This window comes from Triticum urartu, chromosome 3A, assembly GCF_056163025.1.
Source record: "Triticum urartu cultivar PI428250 chromosome 3A, HENAU_Tu73, whole genome shotgun sequence".
Lineage (NCBI taxonomy): Eukaryota > Viridiplantae > Streptophyta > Magnoliopsida > Poales > Poaceae > Triticum > Triticum urartu.
In genome coordinates, this window is record NC_141875.1 from 173,139,336 (window position 1) to 173,157,208 (window position 17,873).

Below are 17,873 nucleotides of genomic sequence, written 5' to 3' on the forward strand. Positions count from 1 at the left end.
CATATATATAAGTGTGGCAAGTGATAATAAGCAATTTTATCATGCCCTAAATTGAAGAAATTAAGCGTTAGTTGCTCTGTGACCAGGAACAAAGAGGGGCAAGCTAACGTTGGAGGTGTGTGTGTCTAATTTGCTTCACAAGACTCTTATTTCAATTCCTACGCTTCCGCCGCTCGACAGGGGGTCCTTGCAGCAAAGGAAGAAACAATATCATCCGCGCAGGAAAAGGATGGTGTATTTGCAAGACGCCAGTGCTATATCTCACCTACTGCAAGGTGTAGCACTGGGTCGTCTACAACATGCAGTGAATGGGTCGACCAGGTAATAAATACAACACAATCAGTTTTTTGTTTATTCCATCGATTTTAGAATATGTGTTCATTTTCCTTTGTTCGATTATTCGTTCTTTCTGTTTTTGTGCGCTTCTTCACCGATTTTCTTAGTTTTTCTTTATTTCTATTTCTTAACATATGTCTGTTTAGATATGCATTGTATATTTTTTATATACATGTGGAACATTTTTTCAATACATTGTACATTTTTTCAAATACAAGTTGAACATTTTCTTCGAATACATGTTAAACATTTTTCAAATACACATTGAGCATTTTTCTAATGACATAAAACTTTTTTAAAACTACACGGACATATTTTACATTTATCAATATTTTTAAAAATTTCACGGACATATATTTCAAATGTGTGATTTTTTTAAATGGAACATGCATTTTTTAGAATGTTTCAAAACATTTTTTTGAATTACACGAATATGTTTTTCACATTTCATAAACATTTAAAAAATGTCACAAGCAATTTTTTCGAAAGATGTGAACATTTTTAAATGTCACTAGCAATTTTTTTAACTCTATCAACATTTTTTAAAGTTCCATGAACATTCTATATTTACATTTTTCAATGTGCAACGAACGTTTAAGAACATTGATTTTTAAAAATGTATATTTAAATGTAAAAAATAAAAAAGGGATCGAAAAGAACAAAAAATGTACCTAACACTACTTGAGGCAAGGCCCACCATACGCCTGCTAGTGGCGAGGCTACCTTGTATCTTGCGGCAAGCAGGGTATAAGTGCCCTTGGCACAAGATGGGGCGACGACGGTTTATCCTATTCGACGCTTATGGTGCCAACTATTGCACAATTTGTAGAAGGTGCACACCCCAACTATCGAGTAGTATGTACTGGGTCGGCCCTTGTAGGTGTTGAAATATATTGCCAACCTCTCTTTATCAGTTCGAACTTTTAGATGAACTGGCTAGAGCTTGAATTCAATATGGCATTTGAGCCAAGATGTTTGAGTTCAAGACCCTACCAACGTAGTATTAAAAAAATCAACAGAATGCATTAATCCCAAGTCTAAGAACAAAAATAGTCTAAACTTGACAGGACTGTTGAAATATATTCCCCGCCTCTCTCCATCAATTCAGACATTTTGATGAATTGCCTGGAGTATGAATTAATTAGTAGGGCCCATAGTAACCTTTTTCTTAGCCAGTTTTATTAGCATTCTAGAATATTCCATGCATGGTTTTTCTTTTCTGTGTTTCTCTTTATGTTCTCCTTTGAGATTTTATTTTATGTATTATTTCCTTTATTCTAATTCTTTGTTTTTCCTTTTTATATAAATTCCAGTTTTAAAAGTGCTTAACTTTTCAATTTGTGAAATTTTATCAAATTCATAAAATTAATAAAATTTATGGAAATTTAAAATCACTAGTTTTTGAAAAATCGTGGACATTGTTTAAATTCACAAGCTTTTCCAAATTCGAGAGCATTTTTCAAATCCTTAAATCAACCTCAAATTCACGATATTTTTCAAAATTCGTGAACATTTTTTACCTAGAAAATATATATTTTTAATCTGCGATCCTTTTAAAATTCATGAACTTTTTTAATTTATGCAAACTTTCAAATTCACAAAAAATTGAAATTCGTGAAAAAAAATTCAATATTGTGAACTTTTTAAAATTCACATACCTTTTCCAAATTTATTATTTTATAAATTCCATTAAGTTTTTGTAAATCTGCAAAAAAAATTGAATTCGTTAACATTTTAAAATTCGGTGAGCAAATTTGTAAACCTCCTTTTTCAAATTTGTAAACTTTTGTTTTTTTTATTTGTGTGATTTCTTATTATCTAAAGAACCTCTTTTTTCTGAAACAACTGTTTCTTACACTCGGTGAGCAAACGGTTCCACTTTGCGCGATTTGGTGCACAAGGCCTCGCCCGAGCTACAAATATTGTGTATTAGGTAGGGGTGTACAACCCGCAGCGACTATATCTCGGATTCAGCCAGACGGTAGAAACCCTCGCTGAAGGGCCTACAAGAACTTGGGCCTACCCATCTGCGCAAATTAAAGGAAAAAGAGAAAGAAAAGGGGGACAACACAAGGATCGATTCCTAGTCTCCAGGGAAATAGCCACCGATGCCAGCCACTACGCCCACTTCCTGTTAATGATTAGTATTAGGGGCACGACCTATTTGAGGTTGTTCGAGCCGGTTTTCTTTGGGTTTTTTTCTTTTTTGTTTTCTTTTGTTTCTTTTCATTTTTCCTCTTCTCCTTTTTTCATTATTTTTGCATTTGTTTCTTTTTTGTTTGGTTTATTTTGTTTATTTTTCGGTTTTCTTTGTTTCTTTTTCGGTTTTCTTTGTTTCTTTTGGTTTTTATTATACATTTTTTATTCTCTCAATAATAAATTTCTAATACACATTTAATGTTTTCCGATACATATTTGCATTTTTTTAATATATAGTCAACATTTTTCTATACACATTTTTAATTATTTCAAATGCTTGATTAATATTTTTTAATACATGATCAACATTTTTCCTATACATACTTAAAAAAATTCAAATTCTTGATTAAAAAATTCAAATCCACATTAACATTTTCTAATACAGAGTAAACATTTTTGTATGGACATTTAACATTTTTAAAATGCTTGATTGATTTTTTTATTGCAATATTGGAAGTTTTCTAACCATGGTCAACTTTTTGAGTAAACACATTTAACATTTTTCAAATGTTATATTTAAATTTTATAAATGCACTATTGAAAAAAATTGAAAACATGGTCAACTTTTTATGTAAACACATTTCACGTTTTTCAAATGCTTAATTAACATTTTTAAATACTTATTCAACATCGTTTCAAATTCTTTATGAATATTTCCATATTCTTGATCAAAATTTTCCATCTTTTTTTAATACATGGTCATTATTTTTTTCTATACACATTTACATTTTTCAAATGCTTGATTAAAAAATTTCAAATACTTATTCAATATTTTTTTCAAATGCTTGATTAAGAAACTTATATAAATTATCAAACATTCTCAATATTTCTTCTATACACATTTATAATTTTCCAAATGGTTGCTTTACATTTTTGAATCACTTGTTCGACATTTTTCTTAACATGCTGAGTAATATTTTTTGAATACTTGATCAAATTGTTTAGGACACAATTTTTTGTATATATTTTCATATATGAGATTAACATTTTATCAATAGACATTTAACATTTTTCAAATGCTTGGTCAACATTTTTCAAAAGTTTTATTTAGATTGATTTTTGTAGTATATTTATTTTGAATAATTTGGAAATATAGACAAAATTAAACAAGAAGACAAAAAAACCAAATAAAAAAACCAAAACAAAAAAGAGCTGGTTGTTCCTGTGCGCCTGGGCCGGGCCAACTCGCGCCACCCTTGAGCGAGGGCTGAACATGAGATATCGTTCGACTATATCTCGCTTTAAGCGAGATCTATTTTCGTCTCGCTGAAAGGAATGAACCCACGCTGTAGCTTTTGGGTCGGCCTGTTAGCGCACGATTAAGCGAAAGCAAGAAGAAGAAAAATGGTGAAATGAGAATTCAAACTTTGGTCTCCAAACTCTTAGCAACTCTGCTAGCCACTAAGCTAACTTCAGCTTTGTGAAAATTGCTAGGGCGGGAACTAGTTGAGGATAAAATAGACGCTTTTGCAGTTCTTCTTCTTGGCTTATTTTTTTTTGTTTTGTCTTCCTTTTCTCACCGGTTTTTCTTGGTTTCTTTCTTTGTTTTCACAGTGTTTCGTTTTCTTCTATTTGAGCGGTTTTATCTTTTTTATTTTATTTTTTATTATTTGTTTTTTGTTTATCATTCGGTTTTTATTTTTACCTTTCATTGTTTTTTTCTTTTTTTCCTTTTCTGTTTTTCTTTGTTTATTTTGGTTTTCATTCTACATTTTTCGTATATGTCAAGAGCAATTCTCTAATACATGTTTAACATTTTCCAATAAAATTTTAACAATTTTTGGACACATGGTCAACTTTTTTCTAAACACGTTTATATCACCTTTTTTTCAAATACAAGGTTAACATTTTTTAATACATAGTCAGTATTTTTTTACATTTTCACATTTTATAAAATGCTTGATTATATTTTTCAAATAAAATATTAAATTTCTTTTATACATGATCAATATTTTTATACACATTTAAGACATAATCCATCACCTATTCATAGGCTGCTCGGTTGTGCGATGATTTGGAGCTCGGTGCTTCAATGGGCCAATCTAAGTGAGGTTGTTCCTCTGGCTACCCTTTCTGTACAGGATTGGTGGCAAAATGCCAGTTCGAGAATCCAAGGCAACAAAAGTAACACTCTGAACTCATTAGTCCGCCTAATTATATGGAGCATTTGGCGTGAGAGAAAGGTCGGGGTGTTTGACAAACGCTGCACGCTGCTGCAAACAATCATTGATCAAGTTAAAGATGATGCAAGGCAATGGGAGGTGGCAAGCTTAGGTCGAGTGGCCCTTAATTAGATTGCTGCTAATTGCAGTGATAGTGTTTTTTAGGGAACAGTGTTTGGTTCAATGTATATTGATGTAGTTTGCCAATTGTGGATCTGATCTCTTTGATGTCTTTTTTTCGCCTACGCATAGCTTTGGTCTTATATGACTTTGCTATTTGGTGGTGTGTTTTTGTGTGCGTGTGTTGGTATTGATTGTGTGCATTCTAGATATGCAGAGACCGAGTGTTCTCATTATGTTTGTATCCTCTTGATGCTTCATTATTAGCCAATAAAATTCACCCTTTGTCGAAAAAAATATTGGTGTTTATGTCGTTTTTGTTGTGTTCTGTTTGAGTCTACTAGATTATGGGCTGGTCGTGATATATTTTACATCTTTTCTACCTGTAATATAATACATGAAATTCTCCTACATCGTTCAAAAAAAATGCTTGATTAACATTTTTATATACATGATAAAAAAATCGTCATTTTTTAATATAGCTCAACATTGTTTTCTATAAACTGTTAGCATTTTAAATACTTGATAAACATTTTTTAAATACTTGTTCAATATTTTTGCAAATGCTTAATTAAAATATTTTCAATTTTATTTTAATTGATTTTGATTTTTCCACATTTCTTTTTTTAGGTTCTGCAATATGTGGTGAACTTTGTTTCGAGTAAGGCGAACATTTTTCAAGTACACATGGAATATTTTTAGTATACGCTGAACATTTTTTTAGTACGCAATGTAAATGTTTTTAATATACGCTGAACATTTTTAATGTACGGTGAACTTTTTAGTTATACGGTGAACAATTTTTAACACATACCGAACATTTTTAATTATACGGTGAACCATTTTAATATGCATGGAGCCTTTTTATAAAAGACATAATGAACAATTTTCTAAAATGTAATTATCTAATTCTAATAGGTATACTTCATGGGCTGACCAAGTATTTATGTCTTCTACCAGTAGTATTCTACACAAAGGGCCTAACTTTGTTATCTTTCACCGGGTCCCAGCCAAGTCATGCCTGGTGAGGGAGTCCTGAATTAAGGGGTCCTCGGGCGTCTGGACTACGTGACGTGGGCCAGATTGATGGGTCATGAAGATACAAGACAGAAGACTTTCTCCCATGTCCGGGCGGGACTCTCTTTTGCATGGAAGGCAAGCTTGGCGTTCGGATATAAAGATTCCTTCCTCTGTAAATCGACTCTGTACAACCCTAGACCCCTCCGGTGTCTATATAAACCGGAGGGTTTAGTCCGTAGAGGCGATCACAATCATACATGCTAGACGTCTAGGGTTTAGCCATTACGATCTCGTGGTAGATCAACTCTTGTAATCCTCATATTCGTGAAGATCAATCGAGCAGGAAGTAGGGTATTACCTCCATCAAGAGGGCCCGAACCTGGGTAAACATCGTGTCCCCTGTCTCCTGTTACCATCAACCTTAGATGCATAGTTTGGGACCCCCTACCCGAGATCCGTCGGTTTTGACACCGACATCGGTGCTTTCATTGGGAGTTCCGATGTGTCGTCGCCAGAAGGTTCGATGGCTCCATCCATCATCCACCACAATACTGCCCCGAGGGAGGTCTTTCTCCTCAGCCAGATCTTTGTGTTCGATGGCTTCGCACTGCATGCCAACTCGCTTGGTCGTCTCGAGCAAATCGACAGCTATGCCCCAGATCACCAGACTAGTTTTGTAAGCCTGGATTATGTCGCTGATATCCTATGAGATTTGATCCTCCAAGGGTTCGCAACCCCAACCCCCGCTCTGGCCTTAGATCCGAAGCACATCACCAGGTCCAAAGACGGGATTCTCGAGCCCGCCGGACTCTTTGCAGCTATTGAGCCTAGCATGGGAGAGCCAGAGGAAGTAGTATCAACGGCGATCACCATGAAGCCGGACTCTTCTCCGGACGCTGGCTCCGAACCTTCGGAGTCAGCACCGTGTGAGCTCGGCCAAGAAGTCTCCTTCCCGCCGTACTCCACGTACTCTCTTCTCCCTGGCCAAACCTCACTATTAAGCAAGGGTTTGGACTTGATGCGATCCCTCGTCATTACAGAGGAGCAACGTCCAAACTATGCCCAACCCGGACTAGGGGATGAGAGCAGAAGTTTTACGTCCCGCCCACCACCCACTTCATAGCCACTGTTGAGGACCTTACCGACATGCTTGACCATAACTCCGAAGACATCTACGATATGGACATTGATGCTGGAGACGAACAAAGCCAGAACCCACCGCATACCACACGCTGGGCGGCCACCTCCACATTCGACGTATGCATGGTAGATGCGCCAAGAGAGGATGGCGGTGAGGGCAGTAAGGATCCAATCAAGGACAACAACACTGATAAACCACCAAAGAGGCGGCATCAGCGACGCCGTTCAAAATCACGCCGTGGCAAGGAAAGCAATACCGGCGATGGAGACAATAACACTCCGGAGAACGCCGAAGACCCAGATGCCCCCGTCGAACCAACACCCGAAAATGATGATATAGGGAGGAGGGGTAGGGTAACCCCGATGAGCCAGTCGAAAGCGAGGAATCGAAGGACAGCAATTACATGCCACCCTCCGAAGACGACATAAGCCCCGGTGATGAAGATTTCATCGTGCCAGAGGATCCCCTCAAGCAAGAATGCTTTATGCAACAGCTCATCGCAACCGCGAGGAGCCTGAAAAGGAAGCAGCAACGGCTTCAAGCCGAACGGGATATGCTCAACGATAGATGGACTAATGTCCTGGCAGCCGAGGAATACGGTCTTGCACGACCAACCAAAAGCTACCCGAAGCGTAAGCCGCTACCTCAATTCGACGACGAGGCACCAGAGCCCGTACCATCAGAGTGTAATGCGGCGGACCGGCCACCACATGGCCAAGACAAAACGACAACTCAAGCCGAACACCAGCCCATACTACCTCGTCGTAAAGATAGAGACATAATAGCTCGGGGATATACATATGACCCGCGGCAGGACCTGGAACATAGAGCAGGTCAAACCAGATCGATCTACGGATCGCGGGGGCGTGCCCCGGCGTGCGATGACGGCTATCTAGCCGGACGTGGCAAGCATAACCACATCCAGGCCAAAAACCATAGACGGACTCCATCCGAGCTACATCGCGACTAGGCCCGATATAGAGGCACCGCGCACCCCCTCTGCTTCATTGATGAAGTAATGGAACACGAATTCCCAGAGGGGTTCAAACCCATGAATATTGAATCATATGATGGAACAACCGACCCCGCAGTATGGATTGAGGATTTTCTTCTCCATATCCACATGGCCCGCGGTGATGATCTCCACACCATTAAATACCTCCCACTAAAATTAAAGGGACCAGCCCGACACTGGCTAAACAGCCTCCCAGAGAACTCCATTGGAAGCTGGGAAGACTTGGAAGATGCCTTTCGCAACAATTTCCAAGGTACATATGTCCGGCCTCCGGACGCCGATGACCTCAGTCACATCATCCAGCAGCCCGGAGAATCATCCAGGAAACTCTGGACTAGGTTCCTAATTAAAAAGAACCAAATTGTCGACTATCTGGATGCCAAAGCACTTGCGGCCTTTAAACATAGTGTCCGTGACGAGTGGCTCGCCCGCCACCTCGACCAAGAAAAGCCAAACTCCATGGAAGCTCTTACCGCACTAATGACCCGCTTTTGCGCGGGAGAAGATAGCTGGCTCGCTCGTAGAAGCAATAGCACGAGCGATCCTGGCACCTCCGAAGTCAGGGATGGCAATGGCAAGCCACGACGCAATAAAAACAAGCGTCGCAATAATAATGAAGGAACCCAAGACATAACGGTCAACGCCGGATTTAGTGGCTCCAAAACCGGTCAACGGAAGAAGCCATTTAAGGCAAACAGAGATGGTCCATTCGGTCTAGGCAAGATACTGGATCGGCCCTGTCAGATCCATGGCAGCCCCGACAAACCCGCCAACCATACCAACAAAAAATTTTGGGTTTTCAAACAAGCGGCAAGCTCAATGATGAACACAAAGGGAAGGGGCCGCCCAGTGACAGTGAATAAGAGGAGGCTCGCCTACCGAGCACCGGGGGACAGAAACAATTTCCCCCCGAAGTAAAAACAGCCAACGTGATATACGTAACGCATACCTCTGAAAGGGAGCGCAAGCACAAACTACGAGACGACCACGCCATAAAGTCAGGCGCCCCACAATTCAATCTATGGGCGACCTGCTCGATCACTTTTGATCACGAGGACCACCCAACCAGTATCCGTCACGGAGGTTCGACAGCTCTGGTCCTTGATCCAACTACCAGCGGATTCCATCTTACTCGAGTCATCATGGACGGTGGCAGTAGCCTGAATTTACTCTATGAAGATACTGCCCGCAAAATGGGCATTGACCCTTCAAGGATCAACCCCACCACAACTACCTTCAAGGGAGTAATACCCGGCGTAGAAGCTCACAACACAGGCTCAATCTCACTGTAAGTCGTCTTTGGTTCACCGGAAAACTTCCGACGTGAGGACTTGATCTTCGATATTGTCCCATTCCGCATTATCTACCACGCACTGCTCGGGCGGACCTCTTTCGCTCATTTCAATGCGGTCCCAAACTACGCTTATCTAAAAATTAAGATGCCTGGCCCACCGGCACCATAACGGTCAGCGAAAACACGGAACGCTCCCTTCGCACTGAGGGGCACACTGTGGCAATCACAGCCAAAGTACAAAGCGGCCTATTCAAGTCACATATCTCATCGGTCATCAAACCGCCGGCCTCCGCTACACAGGACCGGTCAATTTTAGAGCTGGATTAACAGCTCCGGCTCCGTCGTTCGCCTTATATACCCGCGGAGTTTGCACCACGCATACATAATTATGCGCTCAAAATACCTTGGTCATCGGCAGAGGCACAATACGGATAGGCCTACAAAGCGGTTTGTCCAGACTTTAGCCTTTTCTCTTTTTTCTAACTATTTTTCTTATCTTTTTTGCCATAGGTGAATCAATACCTGTCTGTCCTATGTGTTAAACGTGATATAATCTTCACGTATATACCTTGCGTACAAGGAGAGGAGACCGTGGATAACCGCATGAGGAGTAGTTAGACAAGATACTCATGTAATCTTTATCTTCTTTTATCTCTTGTATTTATTCTCCTCCAAGATGTATCTCTACAACAACTTGTACGCATATCCGGGCTTGCAACCCATCTATATAACATGAAACACGTCGGCCAGGATAGGCAAGACGTTTACCGCAAGTCGCACATGGTATACAGAGCCTTCTTCTTCCACCAGAAACCCTAGCTAGTCCATCTCCATCATGTGCGCGCCGCCATGTCTTCCTCCTCCGCCTCCTTCCAGTCGATGTTCGGCGGTGGAGCCCCGGAGAAGCTTACCCGCACCAACTATGTGCTGTGGCAGACACAGATCATGCCACAGCTGCGGGGCGCCGGCGTCTTCCATTACGTCGACAGCATGGCAGCCGAGCCGGCCAAAGACCTCACCACCAAGGACGCCGCCAGCAAGGAGACCACTGAGCCGAATCCCCTCCATCCGATTTGGGTGAAGGAGGATCAGCAGGTCCTTGGATATCTACTCCAACACTTGTCCAAGGAAGTGCTCGTCACGGTGACCATGATCACCACGGCGCGCGAACTCTGGGTGGCGCTGGCGAGCATGTTCTCGTCGCAGTCACTCAGCCGCGTCAACAACATTCGCACAGCGCTGATTAATGCGCAGAAGGGAAATCAATCGGTGGCCACCTTCTTCGCCGCCATGAGGGGTCTTGCCGATGAACTCGCCGCGGCGGGAAAACCCATCCAAGACGATGAGCTCATCTCCTACATCATCCACGGGCTGGACCAAGAGTACCAGCCCCTCGTCTCCGCACTAGATGCCCGTGTCACCCCGGTAACCCTCAATGAACTTTTTTCCATGCTCAGTAACTTTGATCAACGTATGGCGCAGTATCATGGCTCCAGCGGTGGCTTCAAATCGTCGGCCAACTCTGCATCCAGAGGCCGCGGTGGTGGCTCTCGCTTGCGCTCATCTTCCCGCGGCAAGGGGAGGTTTGGCGCCGGCGGTGGCGGCTACTCCAACAGCTCACGCGGCGGCGGACGCTCCGGTAACTTCAAAGGGCGTCGTGGTGGTGGCAGTGGTGGTTCCAACAGGTCCCGTCCGGACTTGCCTCGCTGCCAAATCTGTGGCAAACCTGGTCATACGGCAAAGGACTGTTGGTACTGCTACAAAGAAGATGACGGTGATTCCTCGCAAGATGAAGAGAAAGTTGCTGCGGCGGCCGATGGCTCCTATGGAATAGACACCAACTGGTACGTTGACAGCGGCGCCACCAACCACATCACCAACGAACTCGAGAAGGTCACCATGAAGGAGAAATATCGTGGCAAAGATCAAATTCATACGGCCAGTGGTGAAGGTATGGGTATACGTCACATTGGCCACTCAATTTTTAATACCCCTAGTCGTAAAATTCATCTCAAAAGAATTCTGCATGTCCCTAGTGCTCACAAGAATCTTCTCTCTGTTCATAGAATTGCTATTGACAATCATGTTTTTCTCGAGTTTCATCCTTTCTTCTTTTTGATCAAGGATCAGGCCACGAAGAAAATTCTCTATCGAGGTAGATGCGTTCGAGGGCTCTACCCGTTGATTCCGGAGTTTAGAAGATTAAATAAACAAGCTTGTGGTGCCATCAAGCTGTCGTCCACATGATGGCATGATCGTTTAGGACATGCCTCTTTTTCTTTGGTTGAAAAATTACTTAGGAAAAATAAGCTCCCGTTTGTTGGTGAGCGCAATATTGAAACTATTTGTGATTCATGTCAGTGTGCTAAAAGTCATCAATTACCATATCCCATCTCTACTAGTGTCTCCACCAAACCTTTGCAATTGATCTTTTCTGATGTGTCGAGGCCTGCCCCCTCCTCTGTTGGTAGACACACATATTATGTAAGTTTTATCGATGACTATAGCAAATTTTCATGGATCTATCTTCTCAAAAAAAGATCCGATGTGTTTCAAGTCTTTCACAACTTTCAAGATCTTGTTGAAAGAAAGTTCAACAGCAAGATCATTGCTGTCCAATCGGATTGGGGAGGGGAATACGAGAAACTCAATTCCTTCTTCCAAACCATAGGTATATCTCACCATGTATCATGCCCACATGCTCACCAACAAAACAGGTCAGCCGAACGCAAGCATAGGCACATTTTCGAGGTTGGTTTGGCCCTCCTAGCAGGAGTCTCCATGCCTCTTAAGTTTTGGGATGAGGCTTTTCTTACAGCCGTCCACATCATCAACATGCTACCTAGCCGTGTTATCAACAATGAAACACCTATGGAACGTCTCCTACATACAAAGCCAGACTATAGCTCTCTTCGTGTCTTTGGTTTTGTGTGTTGGCCAAATCTTCGGCCTTACAATAACCGCAAACTCATGTTTCGGTCAAAACGGTGTGCCTTTCTTGGATATAGCGCCCAACACAAAGGCGTCAAGTGCCTTGACATCTCTACTGGTAGGGTATACATCTCATGTGATGTTGTTTTTGATGAGACAAAATTCCCCTTTACGGATCTTCATCCTAATGCCGGTGCACTACTCCGCAAGGAAATCTTGCTTCTACCCTCTCATCTTTCTGGCTATGATCAAGGGGGTATTACAAATTGTGATGATCATATGTTGACTAACCCTACTAATGGCCTTCATGAGTCTTGTGATGATGCAGAAAACAGTGCAAAAATCGCAGCAGAAAACAATGAAGAAAATGGAGCAGCAGGCCCTCATTTTATGTGTCCTGGCTCGGGGGACATATCTACCTCGGGATTACCCCAGGTGCTACAGCCATGCAGCGGATCTTCCTCGGGATCCGCGTCTGGCAGCGATCCTGCCGGGCCAACCACGGCAGGCGCAGACGCGCGCGCGGCCGAGTCCGCATCAGCCATGCGGCAAAGGCTGGCGGGCTGCGGCGCTTCTCCTGGCGCGCACGACTCCGCGCTCGACAAGCGGCAGGCCGACACTGGCTCGGGTCGTGTCCAGCGGGAGGCCCAACTGCGTGTGTACACGCGCCGCGCCGCCACTGCTCGTCAGGTGGGCGCAGGGACAGATCCGACCAGCCCAGGGCCAGGCAATCATTGGGTCGTGATGATGCGACCAGGCCCAGATCTTCTGCGGCGAAATCGTTCCCCGCACCACGATCCACGACCACAGAAGATCCTACCCCATCATCGCCTGGTGACGCTGCCGGCTCTGGAGGTCTGCGCGGATCCTCCTCGGGATCAGGTGAGGATCAGCTTGATCCAGACCCAGGATCTTCTGCGCCGGATCTCTCTACAGAAGCTCCTGCTGCTACTCCTCCACGTCGAACACGATTGCAACAAGGGGTAATTAAACCTATTGATTATAAACATGTTACAAAATATGGGCTGGTATGTTCTACAGGTGAACCAGAAGAACCCAATACTTTTGAGGAAGCTTTGGGTGATGCAAATTGGAGAAAAGCAATGCATGATGAAATCATAGCACTTAAGAAAAATAGAACATGGCATCTGGTTCCTCCACAACGAGGTAAAAATCTTATTGACTGCAAATGGGTCTTTAGGATAAAAAGGAAAGCTGATGGAACCATTGACCGTTACAAAGCCAGGCTCGTTGCAAAGGGTTTTAAACAACGATATGGTATTGACTATGAGGACATGTTTAGTCCAGTTGTAAAAGCTGCTACTATTCGTCTTGTTTTGTCCATTGTTTTGTCCAGGGGATGGAGTTTACGTCAGCTAGATGTTCAGAACGCGTTCCTCCATGGTGTTCTGGAAGAAGAGGTTTACATGAAACAACCACCTGGGTTTGAAAACACACGTGCACCACTACATGTGTGCAAACTTGACAAGGCATTGTATGGACTAAAGCAGGCCCCAAGAGCATGGTACTCTCGCCTCAGTAAAAAGATGCAAGCACTTGGTTTTGTTCCTTCAAAGTCTGACACTTCATTGTTTATTTATAACAAATAAAGTATATCCATATTTGTTCTCATATATGTTGATGATATAATTGTGACAAGCTCATCTGATGAAGCAATAACTGCACTGTTGAAGGATTTGAGTGTAGAGTTTGCTCTCAAGGATTTAGGAGATCTACATTATTTTCTTGGCATTGAGGTAAAGCAACACAAGGATGGCCTTCACCTCTCTCAAGAAAAGTATGCAACAGACTTGGTAAAAAAGGCTGGTTTGCAAAGTTGTAAGCCTGCACCCACTCCCTTATCCAGCACAGAAAAGTTATCCCTTGTTGAAGGAGAGCCTCTGAGTTCAGAAAATGGTACAAAATACAGAAGCCTGGTAGGTGCACTACAGTATTTAACACTGACTAGACCAGACATCTCCTTTGCTGTTAACAAAGTATGTCAGTTTCTCCATGCACCTACCACTGTTCATATGACTGCTGCAAAACGTATAGTAAGATATGTGAAAAATACGTTGAATGTTGGCCTAAATTTCAGCAAGTCATCCTCTACACTTATCAGTGCCTTCTCTGACTCTGATTGGGCTGGATGTCTAGATGACAGACGTTCAACTGGTGGCTTTGCAGTTTTCTTTGGACCTAATTTAATATCTTGGAGTGCAAGGAAGCAAGCTACAGTTTCAAGATCCAGTACAGAGGAAGAATATAAGGCATTGGCAAATGCAACAGTAGAAATCATATGGGTGCAGTCAATCCTAAAGGAACTAGGTATGAAAAGCACTAGAGCTCCGTGTTTATGGTGTGATAATCTAGGTGCTACCTACTTGTCAGCAAATCCAAATTTTCATGTCAGAACTAAACACATTGAGATAGATTTTCACTTTGTTCGAGAAAGAGTTGCAAACAAACTTCTGGATATTCGATTTATTCACTCTCAAGACCAAGTTGCTGATGGCTTTACCAAAGCTTTACCCACAAGAAGTTTTGAAAACTTCAAGCATAATCTCAACTTGATGAAGTTGTGATTAAGGGAGGGTGTTAAACGTGATATAATCTTCACGTATATACCTTGCGTACAAGGAGAGGAGACCCTGGTTAACCGCATGAGGAGTAGTTAGACAAGATACTCATGTAATCTTTATCTTCTTTTATCTCTTGTATTTCTTCTCCTCCAAGATGTATCTCTACAACAACTTGTACGCATATCCGGGCTTGCAACCCATCTATATAACATGAAACACGTCGGCCAGGATAGGCAAGACGTTTACCGCAAGTCGCACACTATGGACCTGTTGAAGTTGTGATTAAGGGAGGGTGTTAAACGTGATATAATCTTCACGTATATACCTTGCGTACAAGGAGAGGAGACCCTGGTTAACCGCATGAGGAGTAGTTAGACAAGATACTCATGTAATCTTTATCTTCTTTTATCTCTTGTATTTCTTCTGCCCGGTTTTCCTACAAATAACCAGGGATAGCTCCCTTTAAGGAAGCCTTTTTGCGGAAGCACAGGCAGCGCAGACGTGCGATAGGAGGTCCAAAAGATTTTTGCAGACCAAAAACTCTATTTGAAACATGTACAGTGCCTTTTCCCTCAGCCCTCGACACCTAGGCACAAAATCGCCAGGGGCTTGCTACGGCAACATATGGGTTGCCGAAAAAGTTCGAACAGCTCTATAGCATACTTCGGTGTCATGAGTTTGGCATTATATGCATCAGCTCCGAATCATGTCTTTGGTCAATAGTTGGGTTGCCCGGCTCCTGTGCTTGCTACCCTACATTCCGTCTTATCGGCTAGGGTTGTAAAGGGAGAACTACGACGATTGTGTTTCCGGTTCACCTGGTCAAACACCTCAGTAGAGAAAGCCGAAAACTGACTGTCATGATGCGGCGAGAGCTGGTTAACCACTCGGTGAATTGTCATAACCTTTTGTGATTTCTTTCGTATTACATGAAGGACCATATTTTCTTTGGTCACCTACGCGACGCAACCGTATTCGGATAACTGCGTTCATACCAGGGGCTACATAGTAGACCCGCCGTAAAACTCCTACGGCTAAGTGAAGGTGTTAAAGCCCTATAGTCCGATTGCCTCGTTCGCCACACTGACACCTCCATTCCGGACCAAGACATTGGGTCAAGAGTGATCAGGTGCTATTCCGAACACCCCCGCATTATACGCGAGGGGGCTGAAGCCGACGACTGGCAAACTTTCAGATTATAAGAAACGGTCGCACATGAGGAAATAATGGCAAAGGTATATAACACAACTTTAACGTATCATAATATTGTTTTCACAATTTTGGTACATTTATTCAAATATAATATCCTTCGAGCACTGACCCTCTATCAAGCGGGCGCCCTCTAGGACGTCCTTGAAATAATGCTCCGGCGTGCAATGGTCCTTGCCTCCAGGTGGACGCTTAGTTGCAACATCGGTGGCCTTCATCTTTGCCCAGTACATCTTGACGCGGGCGAAGGCCATCCAGGCACCTTCTATGCACACGGACCGCTTGACGGCGTCAATACGCGGCACTGCATCGACAATCCGCTGCACCAAACCGAAATAGCTGCTCGGAACGGGTTCGGCTGGCCATTGCCGAACCACAACGTCCTTCATGGCAGCTCCGGACATCTTGTGTAGCTCGGCCCACTGGGCCATCTGTTCGTTCAGCAATGCCGGACGCCTTGCCAAGTTGAATTGCGACCAGTAAAGCCTCTCCACAACACGCCCTTCCTGTGCTTGGAAGAACTATGCCGCGTCGGAAGCACTCTTTGACAGATCCAAGAACGTGTCTGGAGAACTCCACATTTGGTTAAGCAGAGCATACTTTGGGTCTCCGAACTTAGTCTGTAAAAGAAAGGGCTTACGAGCCGCTATTTCTCCAGCTTGTCGGATCTCCTCCCGAGCCGCTCTATATTCGGATCGCTCTTCTTTCGCCTCTAGTAAGGCCTTGTCGAGTTTGGCTGCCTTGGCTTTGTTATCCTCCTGGAGAGATTTGCACCTGCTAGCGGCATCCTTCAGCTCCCGCTCCATGGTAGATATTATCTCCTGGCACTGGCGTTGAGCGGCCTGTTCAGCCTTTAAATCCGCAGCCGCTTTCTTGGCAGCCGTGTCGCTCACTCTCGCTTGCTCCTTGGCCCGGGAAAGTTCAGCCCGAAGGGTCTCAACCGCGGTAGCACTATCTACAGTTATGCATGTCACAGTATATGATTTTCAGCCTCATGCTCATACTAGTATACATGCATAAACAAGCTGCCCCGACACATACCTTGTGCCTCATCGAGCCGCCTGTTAATAAGAGTGATGTCCTCATCTGCTAACTCAAGTTTATGCTTTAGATCTGCAACTTCCGTAGCTTGGGCGGTCGCCATCGACGTAACAGCCTGTGTTCGAATTAATTAGGTTACTTCCTGAGCATATCTTTTTGATCCTCTGATCGCCTCCCTGTGAAAGCCGACCAGAGTTTCAGGGGCTACCACATGTATACGGCCGCATTATGCATATAAAAATATTTAAGCTATTACATTGCATACCTCGAAGCCTCTCAATAGGCACATGAAAGCTTCATTTAATCCGCTTATCGCGGACAGAACCCTTTCAACCACCGTACCCATTAAGGTACGATGTTCCTCTGAGATGGACACACTTTGTAATGTGCCCATCAGAGTATCTGGCACCTCCGGATTCCTGGAGGCTGCTGTGGGAGCATGCATTCCCTTCAAAGGGGTACATCGGCTCGACCCTAGAGCCGTCTTCGGCTGTAGGCCGGATAGTTCGGGTCCTTCATTGCTGGCCCCCGTAGGGGCTGCACCCCCTGGACCCTTGATGATTGAAGTACCACCCTCGGGCGTTGTTTTCATTGTCCCCCACGCCGCTTGATGGTTAGGGGAGATTCTCCGAGATGACACCTCGAAGTCGTTCGCCCTAAGAGGCGAGGAAGCATGAGAAGGCGTCTCGCTTTCCATCATCCCCGGAGATAAGTCCCCTGATGAGGAGGACTGTCAGGGTGGACTGCGGGCCGAACTGCAAGCATATAGTTTAAATGTTACCCCTGCAACCCGAAAAGAACGGGGTATGTCTAGAGCATCCTT

The 17,873-nt window shown here is 43.5% G+C and overlaps 1 protein-coding gene across 1 annotated transcript; it reads left to right on the forward strand.

The window, feature by feature from the left end:
• The first annotated feature begins 10,136 nt into the window (after window positions 1–10,136).
• LOC147979085 (uncharacterized) lies at window positions 10,137–14,352 on the forward strand. The gene is made up of 5 exons (XM_087515026.1): window positions 10,137–11,238; window positions 12,547–13,201; window positions 13,576–13,743; window positions 13,831–13,975; window positions 14,317–14,352. The coding sequence occupies exons 1-5, from the start codon at window positions 10,137–10,139 to the stop codon at window positions 14,350–14,352; spliced, it is 2,106 nt and encodes a 701-aa protein (XP_087371152.1).
• Window positions 14,353–17,873: the final 3,521 nt, after the last annotated feature.

Bases quoted from the DNA above. Each gene is read 5' to 3' on its own strand.
- LOC147979085 (XM_087515026.1), top strand. From the start codon at position 10,137: ATGTCTTCCTCCTCCGCCTCCTTCCAGTCGATGTTCGGCGGTGGAGCC. The intron at 11,239-12,546 runs GTATGGGTATAC...GTGATGATGCAG, and splicing joins TCATACGGCCAGTGGTGAAG to AAAACAGTGCAAAAATCGCA. The intron at 13,976-14,316 runs GTAAAGCAACAC...CCTAAATTTCAG, and splicing joins ATTATTTTCTTGGCATTGAG to CAAGTCATCCTCTACACTTA.